The sequence below is a fragment of the Capsicum annuum genome, chromosome 9 (assembly GCF_002878395.1).
Source record: "Capsicum annuum cultivar UCD-10X-F1 chromosome 9, UCD10Xv1.1, whole genome shotgun sequence".
NCBI lineage: Eukaryota > Viridiplantae > Streptophyta > Magnoliopsida > Solanales > Solanaceae > Capsicum > Capsicum annuum.
This window is the reverse complement of record NC_061119.1, coordinates 194,748,590-194,768,925: the sequence shown is the minus strand read 5'-3', so window position 1 is coordinate 194,768,925 and position 20,336 is coordinate 194,748,590. Positions and strand designations below refer to the sequence as shown.

At 29.2% G+C, this 20,336-nt stretch overlaps 1 protein-coding gene across 3 annotated transcripts; it reads left to right on the top strand.

The window, feature by feature from the left end:
- Window positions 1-2,409: 2,409 nt before the first annotated feature.
- Window positions 2,410-12,419, top strand: LOC107878240. 3 transcript variants are annotated; one of them, XM_016725158.2, is made up of 5 exons: window positions 2,437-2,885; window positions 3,163-3,204; window positions 9,944-10,553; window positions 10,638-11,188; window positions 11,558-12,419. In XM_016725158.2, exons 3-5 carry the CDS (start codon window positions 9,946-9,948, stop codon window positions 11,626-11,628), a joined length of 1,230 nt encoding a protein of 409 aa, XP_016580644.2. In that variant the 5' UTR covers window positions 2,437-2,885; window positions 3,163-3,204; window positions 9,944-9,945; the 3' UTR covers window positions 11,629-12,419. The 3 variants fall into 3 exon arrangements, 1 of the variants encoding a protein (XP_016580644.2); XR_001676798.2 differs by lacking the exons at window positions 9,944-10,553; window positions 10,638-11,188; window positions 11,558-12,419 and adding an exon at window positions 6,089-7,660 and having other exon boundaries at window positions 2,410-3,204; XR_001676797.2 differs by lacking the exons at window positions 9,944-10,553; window positions 10,638-11,188; window positions 11,558-12,419 and adding an exon at window positions 5,869-7,660 and having other exon boundaries at window positions 2,410-3,204.
- The last annotated feature ends 7,917 nt before the right edge of the window (window positions 12,420-20,336 follow it).

The window sequence follows — 20,336 nt, the reverse complement described above, 5'->3', positions numbered from 1 at the left end:
ATTTTAATAAAATTACAATATTTATTTTATCTGGATAAAAACTTTCCGAAATATTTATCTAGGCAATTTTATTATCTTAAATAGCAATTATATATTCTCATGTTCGTATATACGAGATTGTATAATTCCGTCACTTAGATACTCATTTTTATGAAAAATTAAATTTTAATCAAATATTATCTCAAAAGTTAATCCAAATAGGCAAAATCTTGATATTAATACAATTTATTCTCAAAAATAATTTACTTGAAAACATATTTATTTGATTTTATTTGACCAATAAATCCGAGATTAAACTAATTATTCTGTATTAGATTATGATTTAATTTAGCCAAAATTATTAAATCTACCTGTAATTGAAAATAAATTGATCATAATTACAAAGCAATTGACCAATTAATTTTTAATTTGATCAAAATTTGAATAGATTTAGCTAAATTCTAAATCCTAATTTAATAGACCATTTTATAAATGGCCTAAAATTCCTTCCTAATCTAACACCTCTCAGCAGCCCACCAACATAACAATTTCAATTATCCCAGTGAAAATTATCTTCAATGTATTTATTAGATTGTTTATGGCAAGTTATAGCAACACTTTTCTATAATTATTGGATTAAAGAAATACTTGCAAGTTATAGCAACTTTTTTTAAAAATATTTTCTTAAATAATAAAAAATATTTTTCAATAATTAATATTCACATTATCTCCTTATTTATAGTCTTTAACATTTATCTGTCTTCATTAAATCTTTTGATAATTATGACAAGTGTTATTGTCGTAACTATTTTTTTTTTAATTCTATTAATTAAGTTATAAAATCTGTTCTTAATTAATGAGAAAAATATGATAAGGATATTTTTTTTATATTGATACACAATATTTGAATTTTAATTATATTAACTTTATTAATTAAGTTACTGTTTCAATAATTACACAATTTTTCATTTTTATTCTCTTTATCATAAATTAATTTTTTCTCTTCTTTTTAATGAACGATATGTCTTGCGTATGGAGTTGGGTTGTCCGTCATATATTTATTCTTTAGAATTCAAAGTTGCTTCAATTTGAATGAGCATATAAATTGAACATATTACTTAAAATTTTTGGTAGAATTTTCGTGTATAAAACCTGTATAAAATCAATATGACATATCAATATTTCGCTCAAGGTTTATAAAATAGTTTTTTACATGTTATATTTATTTGGAATAACTATAATGATTGCAGGTATAGAAATAGGGTTTCACCAAATATTATATGTTATTATTTATTTTAGTGTATGAAATAAATATTCAAACTTGTATTTTTTGAATTACGAAATTTTAATTAGGTAATACCAATTTACATACTCATTCCATTACAACATAAAGTAGATAAATTATCTACAAAACTCTCAGTAACACATGTTTTCAAAGACTCAAATCTTTAAAAAAAATATATTACTCGATGCCTAAAATATCATATTACATACTAAATTAATTCATTGCTACAATGTCTGATATCAATTTAGATACTATTTTATAAAATATAAAACAACTAATCACGATATGAAATCTTTTTTAAATAATTTTTTCATATAATACGAAACAACTAATCATATTATATGCCACATCTATTTATGTGAGTTTGCTAAGATAATGGTCTACTTTTTCACACATGCATGCGGTTATTCATAAATGATAGGCAAAAGAGTAATAACCCAAAAATAAAATAAATACAATAATACAAAGAACCTTTAGAAGAACATACCAAATTTGGCATATGTAGTATTCTCGCTCGTAATATTTTGCTAGTGTACTACATTTTCAACATGCTACATGTTCCTACAAGTAAATTACAAAGAAGAAATTAATCCTTTATATAATGATTAAACAAACTACTACAAGATGGAGAGTTTTGTTCACTATTCCATGGACTTTGATCTGAAACAAGGGAAGAATCCTTTATTTTTTCCATCGAAAATATCGCTTTGCTCACTATCCAATTTCCTAATTTGTTTTCAATTATTTTCTTCTGAATAACTGTAATTTCAAATAAAATACTTTAATCGGTATTTTAATCTAATTCAACACTTTAATATTATCATTAATTAAGATATTTTGTGTTTTAATTAGTATATTTTGTTGATTTGTTGAAGAAGATCATTGTTGGAGAAAAAGAATATTTTTGGAGAAAAAGAAACTGTTTAAAAACCATTTGAAAGAAATTGGGGGTGATTGACATCCTTTAATAATTACCATTTATTTTAAAGGGTATATATCTTTTACCAAAAATAGAAAAATATTTTTAAAAATAAAAAATATAATTTTTTTTTAAAAAATACTATAAATTGCAAACTAAAAAGAATTGCTATAACTTGCATTAAACAATCTAATGTTGTATAGTTAGATTTTGTTTGCCCTGTTATCCCACCAGCTTCAACACCAGCCCACCTCCAATGACCCGACCCGGCCAATACTCAATTACCCTTCTTCTCCTACAAATAAAATACCCAGCTAATAACTTTAAAACAAACGCACCACAACAACAACATAGCGTACAAACCACAGCAAAACCGACAACATACAGCCCAAAATTGGACCCCAATGGCTTAAACAACACAACTTCAGCAATATCAACCACGGGATAATGGAAAATCTGATGGTCTCCTCTCTCCCCTACTCTATTTCCATCTCCATCAACACCAACTGTTTTTCCATCACTTCTATTCAAGAAAGCCAAAGCCCAATGCCCTACAATTTCAAGAAAAAATGGGGAAAATCCAAAGAACCACCGGATTCAAGGTGTTTCACCTTTGATTCGACAATCACGGAGTTTAATTCGATAGGCTCAAGCTGGATAGCGCCCAATCCATCACTTTTCCTTCAAGTTGATTGAGAAGAGGTGACCCATGGCCCTTCTTTATTTCTTTTCATCATCAATTCCTCTAACATTTGCCTGTTCAAGAATTCACTTTTTTTTAAAAGCTTTTCAAAGAAGCCGTTTGTGACCCAATTTTGCCTATAAAAGGAGTTTTTGTTCACCCTTTCAAGAGGGGTAAAGTGGTAGAGAAATTGGAGGAATATTTGAGTTCATCACACTCTCTGATTCACTAAGTTCTCTATTTTTCTTTACTTTATTTCTTCTGATTGTCGTCAATATCACTCGCTTCTTGAAGCAGTGTGAAAGCTAATCGTCGTCCAAGTTCGCTACCCCGGAAAAGGTAACCTTTTTTTATTTTGAAATGCATTTTTTTTTTTTTTTACGTTGTTGTTGTTGTAACCTCCCTGCTTCACCTTTATTTCGTCGTTTTGTTTTATCCCGTTTTCTATTAATCCCGTCGCCTGGTTGCTGTTTCCTTTCCATATTGCTGCATAACGGCCATAATTTACTTATTGCTTAGCTGACTTGATTGGTTTCTATTATGAATAAAGTCTCGTCCTGCTTTTGGTCGTACTTTTTGGAGTATAGAGTGACGAGGGAGTGTTCTTGTGGACATAAAGGGACAAAGGGGCGAATATCGCATGATATGTAACGCGTTGTACTTTCCTCACTCTTAAACATTCTTCAGATTTCACTACCTCTGTTTTCTTGGATTCGTCAATCTCGTGAAATAGAGCTCGTTTTTGTTAATAAGTTTCAGCTGTGTTTGAACTGAATATGTTGGCGTGCTCGCTGTGTTTCTGTATCTTGATGAAGTACAGTATAGTGTGTGTTAGTATGAATACTACGGGATGAACTGTGAACAACTTATGGCGTTACCATCTTCTACTCCAAATAGTTGCTATGAAAAACTCATAAGTATTTTATTTTTGAATTTTGCCCTAATTTTTTTAATTAAAAATTACATAAATACACAACTTATGTTTTCAATATTACGAAAAATCCCAACTCACTAAACATATTACAAAAATCTCAACGTATACACAGAATCCTAGGCGAAGATGGGGATAAAGAGTAAGGATTAGCTGTTAGCTGTTGTCTGTTATGTTTTGAGTATTAATAGGAAAAAAGAGTAATATACAGGAAAAAAGAGTAAAGTAATTTAAAACATGGAGAGACAGGTTACTATTTATGTTGTTTATATTTTTTTAATTAGCTTCAAAACTTTGTGCTCAACTCTGAGCAATAAAACCTGTGGGCCTGACTTCTATAACGTCCAGTCCATTTAGACGTTTGTGAAGTAACAATGAGATCAGATAGCCATTTTTGCGAGATACTAAACGTACGTGTCTCGCACATTTAGTTAAAATAAGGATTTAGTAACTATTATTAGCTAATTTTAGAATCATAAATATTAAGAAAATAATAAATGATAATTTTACTGATTTGAGTTTTATTCTTACAAGATAAAATAGTCGAACAATATTTTGTGATAGGGCTTTATGCTTTTATATAATACTAGTCAAATGTATGTGCTTTGCACGTATGTCTCGTGTTAATTAATAATAAATTTTATAAAAAAAATTATTGTTTGTATGTAATAATATTCAGTACACAATTTTTTTTAAAAATAACGTGAATTTTTTAAAATAAAAATTATACTTTAAGAAAAATATGATAACTTATCAACACATTTGTGAAGGTAAATGTACAGAATCTATATCTAACCTTCAACAAATAATAAATACATAATACATAAACATGTCATTTAACTTGGCGTCAAATCACATCTATGACCTCAACTTTCGGCGTACACAAGTAGGCATTTAAACTTGTATAAAGTTAAACAATTAAACACATGTGTCCTGTGTGGCATAATACACATAGAACACCACGTAGGACAAGAATTGACCATGTAGGACGTCAACTAGGACATATGTGTCGTGTCTACTTATTCAACTTTATACAAAGTTTATGTGTCTACTTGTGCATACCTTAAGTTGGAGGTCATAGATTTAATCTGAGACCAAGTTAAAGGGCGTGTTTTCACAAGTAAAGTTGTCTCTTCAATCATAAGATATGTCAAGATTTACCAAAAGAACTTCTCAATTAGCAATTATTTATTAAAAATACATAATAATTTATTTATTGTAAATTTCAAGAACATTCTAAATTTCAGAAAACTTACCTCAAATCACAAGCAAATTTATCTCTTTCATTGATTGACACTATCAAGATTATAAACATCACGAGCTTCATTAAATTTTAGAAAACTTACCTCAAATTATAAGCAAAGTTGTCTCTCATAAGATATGTCAAGATTTCTCAAAACAAACTTCTCAATTAGCAACTGTTTATCAAGAGTACATGTAATTTATTTATTGTACACTTCAAGAACATATTAAAGATTAGAAAATTTATCTCAAATTACAAGTAAATTTGTCTCTTTAGTCATAGATATTATCAAGATTTCAATTGGTAGAAAATTCTATACCTAAACTTATTTTTCCTCTGCATAAAAAAACCTCGATATTACCAGCTTTAAATTCTCCCAACAAATCTTATAATAAGATCACTAAAAGCTCAAACAATATATGTTTAATATGCAATAAAATATTATATCATGTAGTCTTGCACGCAGTGATAAAAATATATGCAACATGTAGGCTTCATAACTTCTTTTTATAACTCTTTATATAGATAATTGAAGTATTATTATTCCTGTACGAATCAAACAACTTAGCATGATAGAGTTCTATGCAAATTTATATTTTTATTAATAATAGATTTTTCTACTTTTATGAAGAATAGGTTTTTTAGTATTTGTTAAACGTGGCTACATATATTTTAGGAGCATAATTGAATAATTCATTAATTAAATAGATTAGGAGCATAATTTAGGAAGTGATATTTTAAAAATATATTTTCTGTTTACTATATATTTTAGGATTTCTTAATTATTGATTCTCCTCGTATCTTACCATATTTTTTTTCTTACCATAAGGTGGGAAAACATGAGCGGGTATCATCATTTGGAAGAAACCTGCAGCTCCTTTATTTGGCAACTTGATGCATGACTTAGAAAGATTTTAAGAAAAGCATAATTAATTAAGAAGACTTGAAAACAGAGATGGATAATGTTGTGTGCAAAACTCATACATACATACAAATGCAAAAAGCTTGAAGCTGTATTGCATATAATCTGAACTCACTCATGTGCTCAGGTACATATATATATAGTAGTAGTAGGTACCTGAAAGAAACGATGGAGGGCAAAGTTCTTTGTGTTTGAAGAGATGCTCAACTTGAGAAATGTGAGAGAAAGTGAAGGAGTCAATGCAAAGCTCGACGAGGTCTGCTCCTTCTTGTTTAGCTTTGTGCATAGAAGCTGCCATTTCCTCGGGGCTTTCACATTCTAGTGTTGTGTACACTAACTGGTCATGCTTGAAACCCATCCCACGCACACAACTGCAAAGTGTTTTAATGAAGGGCAAAAAGTTCAAATCACTTTTTTTAAGGGTCTTCATACTTTTAATATATTATAGATATAGATTATACATATAGGTTATAGATTATAGATATAGATATAAATTATAGATTTATTGGTGAAAATATTTCCGACCATTAAATGAACTTTATACCATAAAAAGTTAAGTTATTTATTAAAAGAGAAAATACATCTTTTTCCCTTGAACTTGTCCTCCTAACTCACTTTAGCACTTAAACTTAATTTATGTTTTCTTTACCCACCTTAACATCTTTAAAGTGAATTATTTTCACCCCTTAATATATAATACCACTCTCATAACGAAGAGTGCATCACACTCGCTGACACATCAGCGCCACATCACCGCCATGTCGGAGCCACGTAAATAAAGTATTTTTTTAATAACTTTATATATATATATATATATTATATATATATATATATACATATTTTTAAATATATAAAAAATAGTTTAAATTAAAACAAAAATTCCACCCCCCATTTTCCATCTTCTTCATAACCCCCAGTCCTATCCCTTCCCTGCCCCCCTCCCGTCCAACCCCACACCTGCACACACACTCCGTTCTCCCCCATACTGCCCCACCCGGACACACACCCATCCACCTCCGTCCACCTCAATACAGCCACACTTGTCAGATTTTTCGGTGAATTTTCGTCGAAAAACTCAGTTCACTTAAAAAATTCAATTAATTATCAATTTGTTCAAACAAATGAATCTAAGAAAGGTGAGGAAAAAATTATGTTGGGTGTTTCTTTAACAAATGGATCTAAGAAATTTGAATGGGTGTTTAATGGAGGAAAATTTTCCTAGAATTTTCTTGTTAATATTTTCCTCTGAATAGTTTCCACTGAATAATTTTCATTCAAATTATCCCATTTTTGAAACTGAAACTATCCCATTTTTTGTTTCCCATTTCTTTAACAAATGGATCTAAGAACATTCTTTTGTTTTATTTCTCTTGCTAATATTAACAATGGAGGAAAAATGGATGTTTAATGGAGGAAAATGGGTAACAAATAGGTGTTTAATGGAGAAAATTTTTTAATTTAGTGTCTTAGTGGTTAATTTTTGGTGGTGTTAATGGAGGAATATGAAAAAAAATTAAAGGAGAGAAGTGGTGAAAAATGTATTTGAGATTGTTGATGGAGAAATTTGGGTATTGTTGTTGATAATGTTTTGAAGAAGAAGAAGAAAAAAATGTCTATTTTTTATTTTTTTTAAAATTTTTTTAATTATATTTTAATATAATATTACTAAAATTAATTTTTTTAATAAATAAACGCGCCCTTTTAAAAAAAAAATGTCACGTCAGTATTAGGGGTGAAATAAATATACTTCAAAGATGTTAAGGGATTAAATAAACGGAAGTTAAGTTTAAGTGCTAAAGTGAGTTGGGAGGACAAGTTAACAGGAAGACATCTAAATGCCTTCATGTTATTAATATAGTATATTTGAACTGTTAATTAGGAATGTGCATTCAATTTTTTGACTCGATAATTCACTAGTCGATTTTGATTATTTGGAATGAGACCCGGTCTTTGCACAATTGTTAATACAATGTTAGAAAAATTGAGTAAAAATTTTGACACTTTTTATTTCGCGCGATTGATCGTATCACTTGCGAGGCTACATTGTTATTGTTGATTGTATTATATCTCTCATGAATGAAATAGTCAGAATTTTTACTGAGCTAACTTTAAATATAAAAAATACATATACAAAAAAGTTCAAAGGAATTAAATATTTACTTTATGTGTGTAAAGAATAATTTTAACATTTTATATACGGAAAGGGGATCTACATATATATATATATATCGCTGAACTATCATAAATAGTATGTATATACTTTTTGTTATATTTTGGGTAGATGTATGCTCTTGCCATTAATCATTTGGACGGTATATACCGTTGACACTAATTGAGGGACACATGTCACAATTCCGTACGTTTGTTTATTTTTTATTTATTTTGTCTCAAATAAATGAACTCACCCAAAATTAAACCTATTACCCGACTAAACTAACTCAACCCAACCTTATAACCTAACCCAACTTGATCCCAATATCTCAAGGGTAAAATTCAGAAGTAGCATACTTAAGAGCCTAATTACTAGTTTTATAGCAATTTTTTCATATTACATTTTATAGTAACTTATATTTTGTATTTTTTAAAAATGTTGCTGTAAAAATACATCTACAAAAAAGTTACTGCACTTAATTAACTGAAATTAGTTGAGCTATATATGGTATAATTACCAATCAAGTAAATATGTTGATTCATTTTTCATTTAAAACTCTTAAAAAAAGGTGACATCCGTTATAACTTCATAATTCAAATTTCTGTTTTTCACCATTAACAGCTGCATCTTTTCTTAGCAATTTCTTCTAAACCAATCCTGTGTTGCTAAATCAAATTGAACTGATTCTTCTTTAAAATAAACAGCAATTGCAAAACGAAGCAGTTATTCGATTGAATCAAATTCAATTGTTGATTCATTTGTTATATTTGTTTGAATTCAACTGTCACTTGAAAATTCAACCATTACTACTGTTGAAGGTACATAATCATTATTGCTATTCAGTTCGATTTTTTTTTAGCCATTACTGATGTGCCTATCAAGTTTTGGTTGGCGTCGTTAATTTGTATGTGAAAAAATTGTAAAACAAATTCGAGTTACAATCAAGGCAACAGTAAAATTGGAATTCAAGTATCTATTGTAAATTTCAGCTTTAAAGTTATTTCAATGGGAAAAAAAATCAGTATTCGACTCTATTTTTTAGGATCGGTTGTTGTTATTTTGATTGTTTTAACAATAGAACAATTGTAAACAACTTGCGAATTGAAGTACTTTTTTTTCTTTGAAATACTAGATAAATGAATGATCGAATGTATCTGTTGAATTTGATAATATTCTATGAACCCAGATAAAAGTATTAAATATCTTCTCCATATGTATTTTTGATGTGCTTAATTGTAACACTGCATATATATTTTTTGATATTGTTAATGGTAACACTACATATGTATTTTTGTTTTTGTTGTTGAAATTTTATAGTATAAATGTATATTTGAAAAGATATTTTAGTTTAAGATAATGTTGTGTATATGTATTTTTTAAATTGAGATGTTGGTTGTGTATCTTTGTTTGCCCTTAAATCTGAAAAGTGCGTGTTATAAGAAGTGATATTTGACAAATATGTATGTAACATATCAAATTATAAATTAGGTATGCTCCAAATGTATTTTTGATATGCTTAATGTTAACACTGCATATGTTTTTTTTATGTGATTTAAGGTAACACGGCATATGTATTTTTGTTTTGCTTGTCGGAATTTGAGAGTATAAGTGTATATGTGATAATATATTTCGTGCCTGTTTTACTTTCGTTTGATTAAGTAGTTTCTATATTTTGTATTTTAAATTAAATAAATATTGTTTAAATGTATTTTTTAAATAGAGATGTTGGCTATGTAACTTTGTCTGCACTTAAAGTTGTAAAGTGTGTGTTAAAATAAGTGATATCTGACAAATATGTATATTTGTTTATTTATTGCTTAAATCAAGTAGAAATGGTAAGCATACCAGTCCTTGTGAAGCACTCTGGTCGATGGACGTACGAAAAGAACTTCGAAGAATATGTCACTGATGCTATACTGTTGAGCACATCAACAACATTCGTTGAGCTGCATGATGTTTTGGCATCTCACTTAAGTGTGGATTTAACCATCAAACGTATTCTAGTGGAATATCAAATCACTCCTAATGCAGGGCAGATAATAGGAATACATAACGATATGAGTTTAAAGGTGTTTATATTGCAGAAAAAGTTGATACAAGACATGAATTGTCTTCCTTTATATGTAAGCATTTTGGATAAAGTTGTAGGGAGCAACTTGGCAAGTTCATCTATATATGTTGCTGTAAGAGGAATCAACTGTAACAATTTGGAAACAGTGATAAATACAACAAATGAAGGAGCTTTGGTGGTTTGTGAAAATACAGAAGCATTAGATGTTTTTGAGATGGATTCCGTCGAGGTGATTATCTCAGACCCACATCACAAGCATGTTGAGGAAGACCAGGTTTACTTGAGAAAAAGAATTTTAAAGTCAGTTATGAAGGTCTATTCAATTAGGGAGAAGTTTCAAATGCGCAGTAAAAGGTCAAATAAAAAAATGTACGTACATTCTATACCTCTTAGGTCTTGTTTAATATTAGCTTGGATATGTATTTTGAATGTAATAAATTATGTTGCATGCAGGTATACATTGTTTTGCAAATCAAGAAACTGTGAGTTTTTAATGCGTGCATCAGGAAAGGGAGAAACAAAAATGTTTAGAATAAGAGAATTCAGACCTCAACATACATGCCCGCTGAACGACAAGATCTATCCAAAGATGCATGCAACTAGTATGTTGATAGCTGGTATGGTTAAACAGAAATTCAAAAATCACAAACGAAAATACAGTACGACGGAAATAAAAAATGACATGAAGAAAGATTTTGGTATGGATTTGACATACATTTTATGTTGGAGGGCCAAGGAAAGAGCGTTAGAAGAGTTGAGGGGTAAGCCATCAACATTTTATGGTAAATTGCCATCATACTTATATGTGCTGAATACTACCTATCCGGAGTCACATATAAGAATGAAGAAGACAGATGATAATGCGTTCTTGTATGTATTTATCGTTCTACATGCATTCATTAAAGGATTCGATCATTGTAGACCAGTCGTAGTTGTTGATGCTAGTCATCTGAGAGGAATGTATACTGAGGCATTTGTAACAGTATGTATAACGGACGGAGCAGGTTAGTATCATTTACTTAGTATAACTGATTGTATTTTTTTTTCTTTTTGCTGTTGACTTGAAAAATACATATATTCAGTTCATATATACATATGTGTATATAAGTAGATATGCTCAAAGTTTTCTGAATGAAACATGTAAAATTGATTATGTTTGATAGTGAGGTTCATGTAAATTTTATTATATGTAATTGATACCATTTCTGGTAGATAAAATATACATTTTAATTGACCGATATTGTAATAAATACATATGCAGTTCCTAACTGTATTTAAATCGACCTGCGCAGATTTTTTTTATATGTGCAGGTTATATATTTTGTTTGGCATATGGTGTGCTTGATTCTGAAAATGATGAATTATGTATACAGGTCATATATTTCCTTTGGCATATGATGTGCTTGATTCTGAAAATGATGCATCCTGGACGTGGTTCTTCTAGAATTTAAAGAAAGCATACGGAGTAAGAGAAAACATGTGTGTTGTGTCTGATAGGAATCGAAGCATCATAAAGGTTGTTGGTGATGTGTGCGAAGATGTTCCACATTATGCATGTATGTGGTATCTATGAAAAAATATAAAAAAACTTTACAGAAAGTCACACGATGCATTGTCGGAGATCTTTTATACCATGGCCAAATCATATTCAAAGTCAGAATTCCATATGTTAATGGAAAAAGTTGAGGCAGCTGATATTAGGGTGAAGATATATTTGAAATTGGTGGGTTACGAAAAGTGGGCTAGGTCTATGCAACAGTTCGTTGAGGATGGACTTTGACTTCAAACATTGCGGAGTCAATAAATGGAGTGCTTGTATCAGCTAGAGAACTGCCAATTTATGACTTTCTTGAGTAAGTTCGATTACTGTTTGCAAAATGAAATTGTGCAAATAGGCAGGAGGCGTCATATACCTTCACAACACTCATTGAATAGTTTAATGACATACTCAGTGAGAACGAGGCTTTGTGTACCCATATGACGGTATGACCCTTTAGATTTGTGGAAGTTATAATTACGGAAACATAAATATGAAAATACTTTCCATGCAGTTGTAAATAAATAAAAAGATATAAAACATAAAAAATATGAACATTTAAAATACATAATATGTACTCTGCAGATGTATTTTATTGTATTGAAAGTTATTAACAATTGCATATGTATTTGGCTGCTCTGTAAAAATGTACTCTGAATATGTATTTTTATTGCATAAGTATTTTTTTTTAAAATGCTGGTGTGCTTACAATATATAATAGAATATTGAATTCATCTTTTTGTATCATTGCATTTAATTTTTTATTTTTATGTCATGTTGTACCAGCCACAGGATATGTGTATACGGCACACGACAAACAAAAGCACTTTATTGTTTGCATCAAAGAAAAGAAATGCTCATGTAATACTTTTCAAATAGATGAGATATCATGTGCACATGCTTGTGCGGTATTGGAGAAAAAGAATTTTGAGAAGGGGTCATACTGTTCTACTTTGTTTAAACCAAAAACTATTTTGAAGACATATGATGTTCCAATTTATCCGTTGCCACACAACGATGACTGGATAATTTCAGAGAACACACTTGGTGAAATAGTACTGCTTCCAAAATACAAAAAACCTCCAGAAAGATCTGCAAAGAAGAATCGTGAAAAATCAGGCCGGGATATATTTGAAAAGAAGAATATCAACTCATGCGGTGATTGTGGGGCTAAGGATCACAATAGGCGCTCTTGTAGGAAATATCGCAAATGATACATTTCTTCTTCTATATTATTTCTTAAAAAAAAAATTCATTTTTTATAATGATGAACTAATTCAGTTTAGTTAATGAATTTATGAATCATTTGACAAATGAAGACAGTAATATCTGAATAATGGAATTATATATGTTTCAAAATTTGTACTTTACATATGTATTTTCAAGCAGCAATTCATCAGTATTTTTGACATTGTAAATATATATTAGTTTAAAGGTGGTAATTTTAATTAACCAAACAAGTATATGATTCATAATTGTTCAAAGATTTAAATAATATATGTGACATATAAATATATGTTTGAATTTCTTAATGTTATTACTGCATATGTATTTATACTGTAAAAAATATATTTGATGTATAATTCATATGTATTTTTTTAACAAAAATATAATCACTGCATATGTACTTTGTAACTATAATCAAACCTATAACTACATAAAAAAGTCAAATTAATCTTTAATTCAAATTCTCTTGTATAGTGATTTTAAATGAACACATCAAAATTAAATATTAGGTTTGATCAATATGTATATTCTAAAAGCTTTATATTAATATGAAATATGTATTTTTTTGAGAAATATTTATAATGTATAATCCATATGTATTTTATAGCAAAATATCAACACTGCATATATATTTTGTAAATAACTGCATTAAAATGTCAAATTACATTTTAATTTAAATCCTAATTTATAAATATAGTTAATGAAAATATAGTAAAAATGCATATTAGTTATGTTGCAGTTGTATTTTTGAAATGTTTGATTCTAACATTTCATAAGTATTATTTTGCTAAAAAATAATTGATTTATACTACATATGTATTTTTAAGCATAATATGAAAACTACATATGTATTTTTTAACTAAATATCCTTAAAGAACAACAACAACATACTAAAATACATATTAGGAATGGTCCATATGTATTTTTGCAATATTTGATTTCAACACTACATATGTATTAGTCTAAATAAAATTGATTTATATGATATATGAATTTTTAAAGATAATATAAAACTATGCAAGTATTTTTTTTAACAAAATCTCACAGTAAAAGGTAGAAATCCATGAAATATGAACAAATTCAAAACATAAAAATTAGTCTATACAATCAAAACCTACATCCATAAACTAGTTTCTAAAGTACAAAAAGTCTAAAATCAATCAACCATCATACATCAACAACTTTAGTGACACTAGTTATTCTACTTTGCCTTACAAGCCTCACGGGGGCTTCGACATCACTAATAACATTTGCTTCTTGTTTTCGAATCTCATAATCCTACAAAAGTGCAGCATATCTTGTACGAAGTGCATTGGGGTCGAACTCAGTCGCAATAACTTTGTGACCATAAGAAAGGTACTCTGCATACATAACCATAAAGACACCACAATCCCTACCAAAAAAAAAAAAAAGAAAAAAAAATTTGATTAAATAGTGAAATATATTTTGTACAAAGATACAATTTTAATATATGTAATTTCAAAACTTACAAGCTTCCACTCGGTTGTTGAGGCAATATATCTGAGGATTCTTTGTCTTTGTATTTTGGATGATTTTGAAGATCAATTCCTTTTTTACCATAGAAATCACAAGTTTGGAGATACAATGGAATAATCTTTGCTATTTTCTCGATCTCTGCAAGAACAGCCGCACAATGACCGCTAGATTCATATGAATCATATCAGAATATACATCTCTCTGAAAATGATAAAACCGCGAGAACCCAGTGATGTTTTTTCTTCATATTGACAGAAATAAAAATGTGTTCCACTGTATGTCATGACACTACATCATGCATACGGAACCCATTGATGTATTCAATAAGATGGTGCTCCTGTACTCCATCTTTAAGATTTTGATGATCCATAGAATATATATCATTCAAAGATTTAATTACGTTCATAAAGTTGCAGTCAACTGTACTGTATTTGGATTATTTATTTGGCTCATTTTTGTACGAACTGTGCGGCCCATACTTCGACTTCTTCCTCAAGTAGTATAAGCAGACATCAATATGCTGCATTAGTGAATACGACGAACTTTAGAGTATTCAAAAAAATTGTATTCTAAATATTACAGTGTATAAGTAAAAAATACATATGCATTTTTTTATATTAATGTAGATGACTTGTGTATCAAAAATTGCATTCTTAAAGTTCAGTTATATGTAGACAATGTTATCTAATAGTGTATGCAACAGTATTTGATGTATTATACTATATCATACTTTGAATTCTTAAAAATACATACATGTTAAACCATATGTATTTCAATGTAACCTAATATGTATTTTTAATTATTGTTATAGACGAAATGAAAAAATTTTCAAAATAATATACTAACCGAGTCTATCCATGTCTGATCTGCAAATCCCATCGTATAGAATCAATTTTTGTCTTCAACAGTCTCAATACCAAAATGCATCTTTGGAATTTCTGATTTTCCCCTCTTGTAATGATTCACTTTTCCTTTCCTAGGTATTTTAAGGAATTGATAAAACATTAAAACATGTATTAATACAAAAAAATAATTTGTCGCAATTCAAAAGAACTACCTCTTAGCAGTAACTTTTAATAGGTCGGCAAAAATCCAATCCTTGAAGTTCTTGACAATGGTCCTTGAAGTTCTTGACAATCTTTGTATCTATTATCCCATCAATCGGGTGATATAAAAATGGATATTTCTGGGGGAATATGCGTATTAGCCCTGCTGAGCTCCCTATGTAATTATAGAATATAAAAACTTAATAAATACAAACGTATTTGCAAGACATATTACATAAAAAATAATATATATCTTATTGTACTTACCAGCAACTGAACCAAATTTTTCGGTGTATGGCGATTCCTTGAATTTTGATGGTCGCCTAATCCTTAACTTTGGTCTTGGAGTTTTTACTTCACGATTAGCGGATGGATGAATGATGATGCTTTTTTGATTGTACACATTCAAGCTAGGTAGAAACTCATCTGAAATTGTGTTCTATGAATCAGGCCACAATTGTTCATTCCTCTGTTCATCATTGGTTAATTTTTGTGTATTACGAGGTGTGCTAACTTGCTCCTCGGTAGCAAGTTCAACCTCTGAATCAGTGATTCTTCTATTCATCTAACAAAAAGATTGAAAAAAGAATATTACATTTTTTCATCAAATTGAACCTAAATAAACTCAAAATATATAATAGTAAGATACATACTCGATCATGATCTTCAATAACAGTATCAGAAGCTTTTGCATCCAAAATTTCATGATGAGATTCTTCTTGACGGTTTGCCGATAGATGTATGATGATGCTCTGTATTTGATACGCATTTAGGCTAGGTAACATCTCATCAGGGACTGTGAATTGTGAATCAGACAAAATTATTTCATCAATTTTCTCATCGCTGATATGTAAAAAAAATAAAATAAAAATTTTAATTTTCCTCTGAATTATTACATGGACATGAAGAAAAAGTTAACATCACTATACATACTTGACAATCATGTTGAACACCTTCTATGAATGTAAGTAATCCAAATTTATACTTCGGAGAAGCTCATCAGGGATTAATTGTTGAGAATCAATTTCAACATTCATTTTTTCAGAATGCAAATCAGTGCACCCCTTGAAAACAAGTATAAGAATCAAAACAACAAACAAATATGTACTTGTATCTGTTTATATATGTGAATTCAAATGAATATATATATATATGAAACTTAATTATTTACCTTTTTACCAAGCAAATTTGCCTTCAATTTCTGATCAACCTCGGAGGTTAATTGTTGTGGTGATCTTTCGGTACCAACATAATCCATATTCTGAAGGTCAAGATCTTTATCTGCATGTTGTTGCTACAAATACATATACAAATTAAAATAACATATTAAAACTTGAGTCAAATTTAATTTTTTTTTTATGAAACTGAATATACATATTTATGTATAACATCAAACTCAAAAATACATATTATAGAACAAAACAAAATAATCACCCAGTGTTAAAATACATATGCAGTGTTAAGAAATACATATGAATAAAACTAAAAATACATATGCAGTGTTAAAAAATACATATGAATAAAACTAAAAATACATATGCAGTGTTAAAACATACATATGAATAAAACTAAAAACACACTGTGTCGCATGTTATAATGTTTTTAATGAACCAAATAATATTTATTGTTATGTGAACATCCTCAAAAATATATATATACACTACATGTGATGTAAAAAATAATTGTATTTATTGAACAATGCATATATATATTTAAGGAAAAAATATATAAAGTATCAACAACACATAAACAAATAATATTTGCATACCATACTAAGTCAATCTTCAATTCTATTTCAAATTTGATAGTTCTATTAACCTCAACTATATTTTGAATATAAAATTTAAAAATACAAGTAAATATGTATTTGGAACTTTAATATTTATCTTTGTACCATCAGAAATATTATCTGAAGATTGAACAACATCAGGACTGAAATGTTGTCCAGATTGCTCTAACCCTCCCTAATCAACATTTGATTTATCAGCTTCTATATCTACAATCTGCTCCTGAAAAATTTGTGTCCAATAACATAACGAGTTATTTTACAAAATATGTTGTATTTGTATAAGGCAGTCCAATAAATATATATATTCAAATCAACTAAGATTTTCAAAGAAAAAATTTACCTTGCTTTGAGCGAATTCTTTCTTCAACTTTTTAAATTTTTTTCTCATTAGTCCACGAATTCCTTTAAATCGCGACGAACCTGTTTTGATAAAAAATCTATATACAATTTTTTTTTCATGTAAAATAAAATATTTGTCAAAAAAAATTACCTCATAGCGGAATGCATCAAAATCTTTCTTAAAAATAAATGCTTCTTTCTCAACATAACTCTCAGGCTTTGACACGGCTACTTTCTCTTCATGAATATATGGCTTTGAGTGTACCTGAGGAAAAATAACCCGAGTTGTTTGCTTTCCTTTCTTCATTTTTGAATAAGATGCCTGTCGTGTTGTAATTGACTTGAAAACTGGTGTCCTCGTTTGGGTATGCTCGTCAAAACTATCTACTTGCTTTTTCCTTAAAGGTTTCTTCGCTACTGGTGTTGAGGAATCAACCTTCTGTTTCTTCTTTGAATGTTCGTTGATCTTTCTTGGTGGTGGATCCTGAAAGTCGTCATCAGAATCAACAGAACGTTCATGTTGTATTGCATCCTTCTGTGGTATTTGCAATTTTGACAGCTCCTTTTTCGTTGGCTTTATGTTCTTAAAGACAACCTAGAATAATAGGTAAATAATATATGTTAAAGAATCAGTTAAACAATTGTAAATGAAAATATATATATGTATACTGTAAAATACATATTAATACATATGTATTTAGTAACAACAAACCTTGCCATTGTCATTGAACATAGCATTCATCAAAAACTCAAAGCGTGGACGAGGTGCAATCGTCTTCCAATTTAATAATCGGAGAATCTGATTATCAACCTTTGATGCAACTTTTTGGTGGGACATTTGAACAACACTTGTAAAGCCACACTTGAATAGCCAGTCGCATTCTCTGAATCAAATAAAATTGATCACCAGCTTTCAACCGGTTGTTCAAACTTCTGGCCAGATCTTCAAAAGATAAAGATTCCCATGAAAAATCCTTATATCTTCCACTATCGACCAAATCAAAATGAAGACGGAGTATTACCACAGTTTCAACATTAGATAAGACAAATAAATGTAGGAAGTACAGGATTGCAAATTTCTCAGCATCTGCACATTGTTCTCCCCCCATACTCTCTCCGTGAATGCTAGAAATAGTTGTCTTTTCTGTATAATTTTTTCCCCATTGAAATACTTCTCAACCATCCTATTTGGTACATCCTCGTCAAAAATAAAGTCATACCTATTTGACACACAATTCAATCCAGTTATGATAGCAAATTCCCTGGGAGTAAAATTAAGAAAGGTCCCATTAGCACAAATCAGAATACCAGAAGAAGAACTGCCCTTCACCTCAAGCGTCATAACGCATCTGCACAATTGTGCTTGCACTACACATTGTTGTTTCTTCATAAAATAACCAAAAATATTTTTGTCCCAAAAATTTTTAAATTGTTCCTTCTTTAAAATTGCGCGTATGCTTTCATAAATATCTTTGTCACTGTAAGAACACATGTGTGGTGCAAATCTTGAAAGTTTCTGACAATGAATATTTCATCCCGCATCACCTATACAAAGAATCGTATAACATGCAGCCAAAAAATCAAGCAGCCAATAAAAATCAAAAACATATAACAGGCATATGTATTTTTATCATATCAAAACTGCAACCAACACTGAAAAATACATATCAAATATACTAAAAATACATATGGACAATAGACTGGTCTGGTATTTAAGCTAAAATTAACATGCATATGTATTTTTATCATATCAAAACTGCAACCAAAACTGAAAAATACATATCATATGTACTAAAAATACATATATCCAACAGACTGATGTAGTATTTCAAGTAAAATTAACATGCATATGTATTTCTTACCATAGCAAAACTACAACCAACACTGAAAAATACAAATCATTTCTGCTAAAAAATACATATAGCCAATATACTCTTCATGAGTAGTTAATACAACAATATATTTTTTCAGTTATACTATCATCTTCACAAATCAACATTCAATCACAAAATATTATCATAACACCAAAATACATATTAACTACATCAAAAAAATACATATAACTTACAACTTTAACAACATCTTTACTTGGGGCAAAATACATTTTACTCAAAAAAATACATTTAGAACAAAAAAATACCTCTTCCTCACTAACATCTTCAAAATCATCATCAAAAGAGATCTGAACATCCTCATCAACCTTAGTCAAACCTTCAATTTCTTTCGCTTTCCTTTTCTTCTCGATTTTTTAAATTTTTTTTCCTTCTGAGAAGGCGATTTCTTCAACGTTTTTTTTTTCAAAAAAATTTTCATCTTCAGCGGATCGTTGCGAAACTTCGACCTAATGTCCTCTGATTTCTCAGATTTCTTCAACCGTAAAGAATTTGAAACAACTTTAACTACATCTTCTTGAGTTAACCCAAGACTAAAAGATGGTCCACAATCATAGACCAAATTTGAATTATTTATACCACTATTTGTTCGTGATTTTGGTGTTTGTTCAGCCATTAAAATCAAAAAACCTTAAATTCTGATTTTGAGATATATTAGAGTTTGCTAATTTTGAAATTTACCAAAAAAATGCTAACATGCAATAGCTAAATTAAAAGTTACCTGAAATAGATGAAGATAATCTTTACTGATGATGCTAAAATCGTGCAAAGTGAAAAAAAATGGGAGCGGAAAGATGTACTTTAGGGCAAAAAAAACGACAAAGA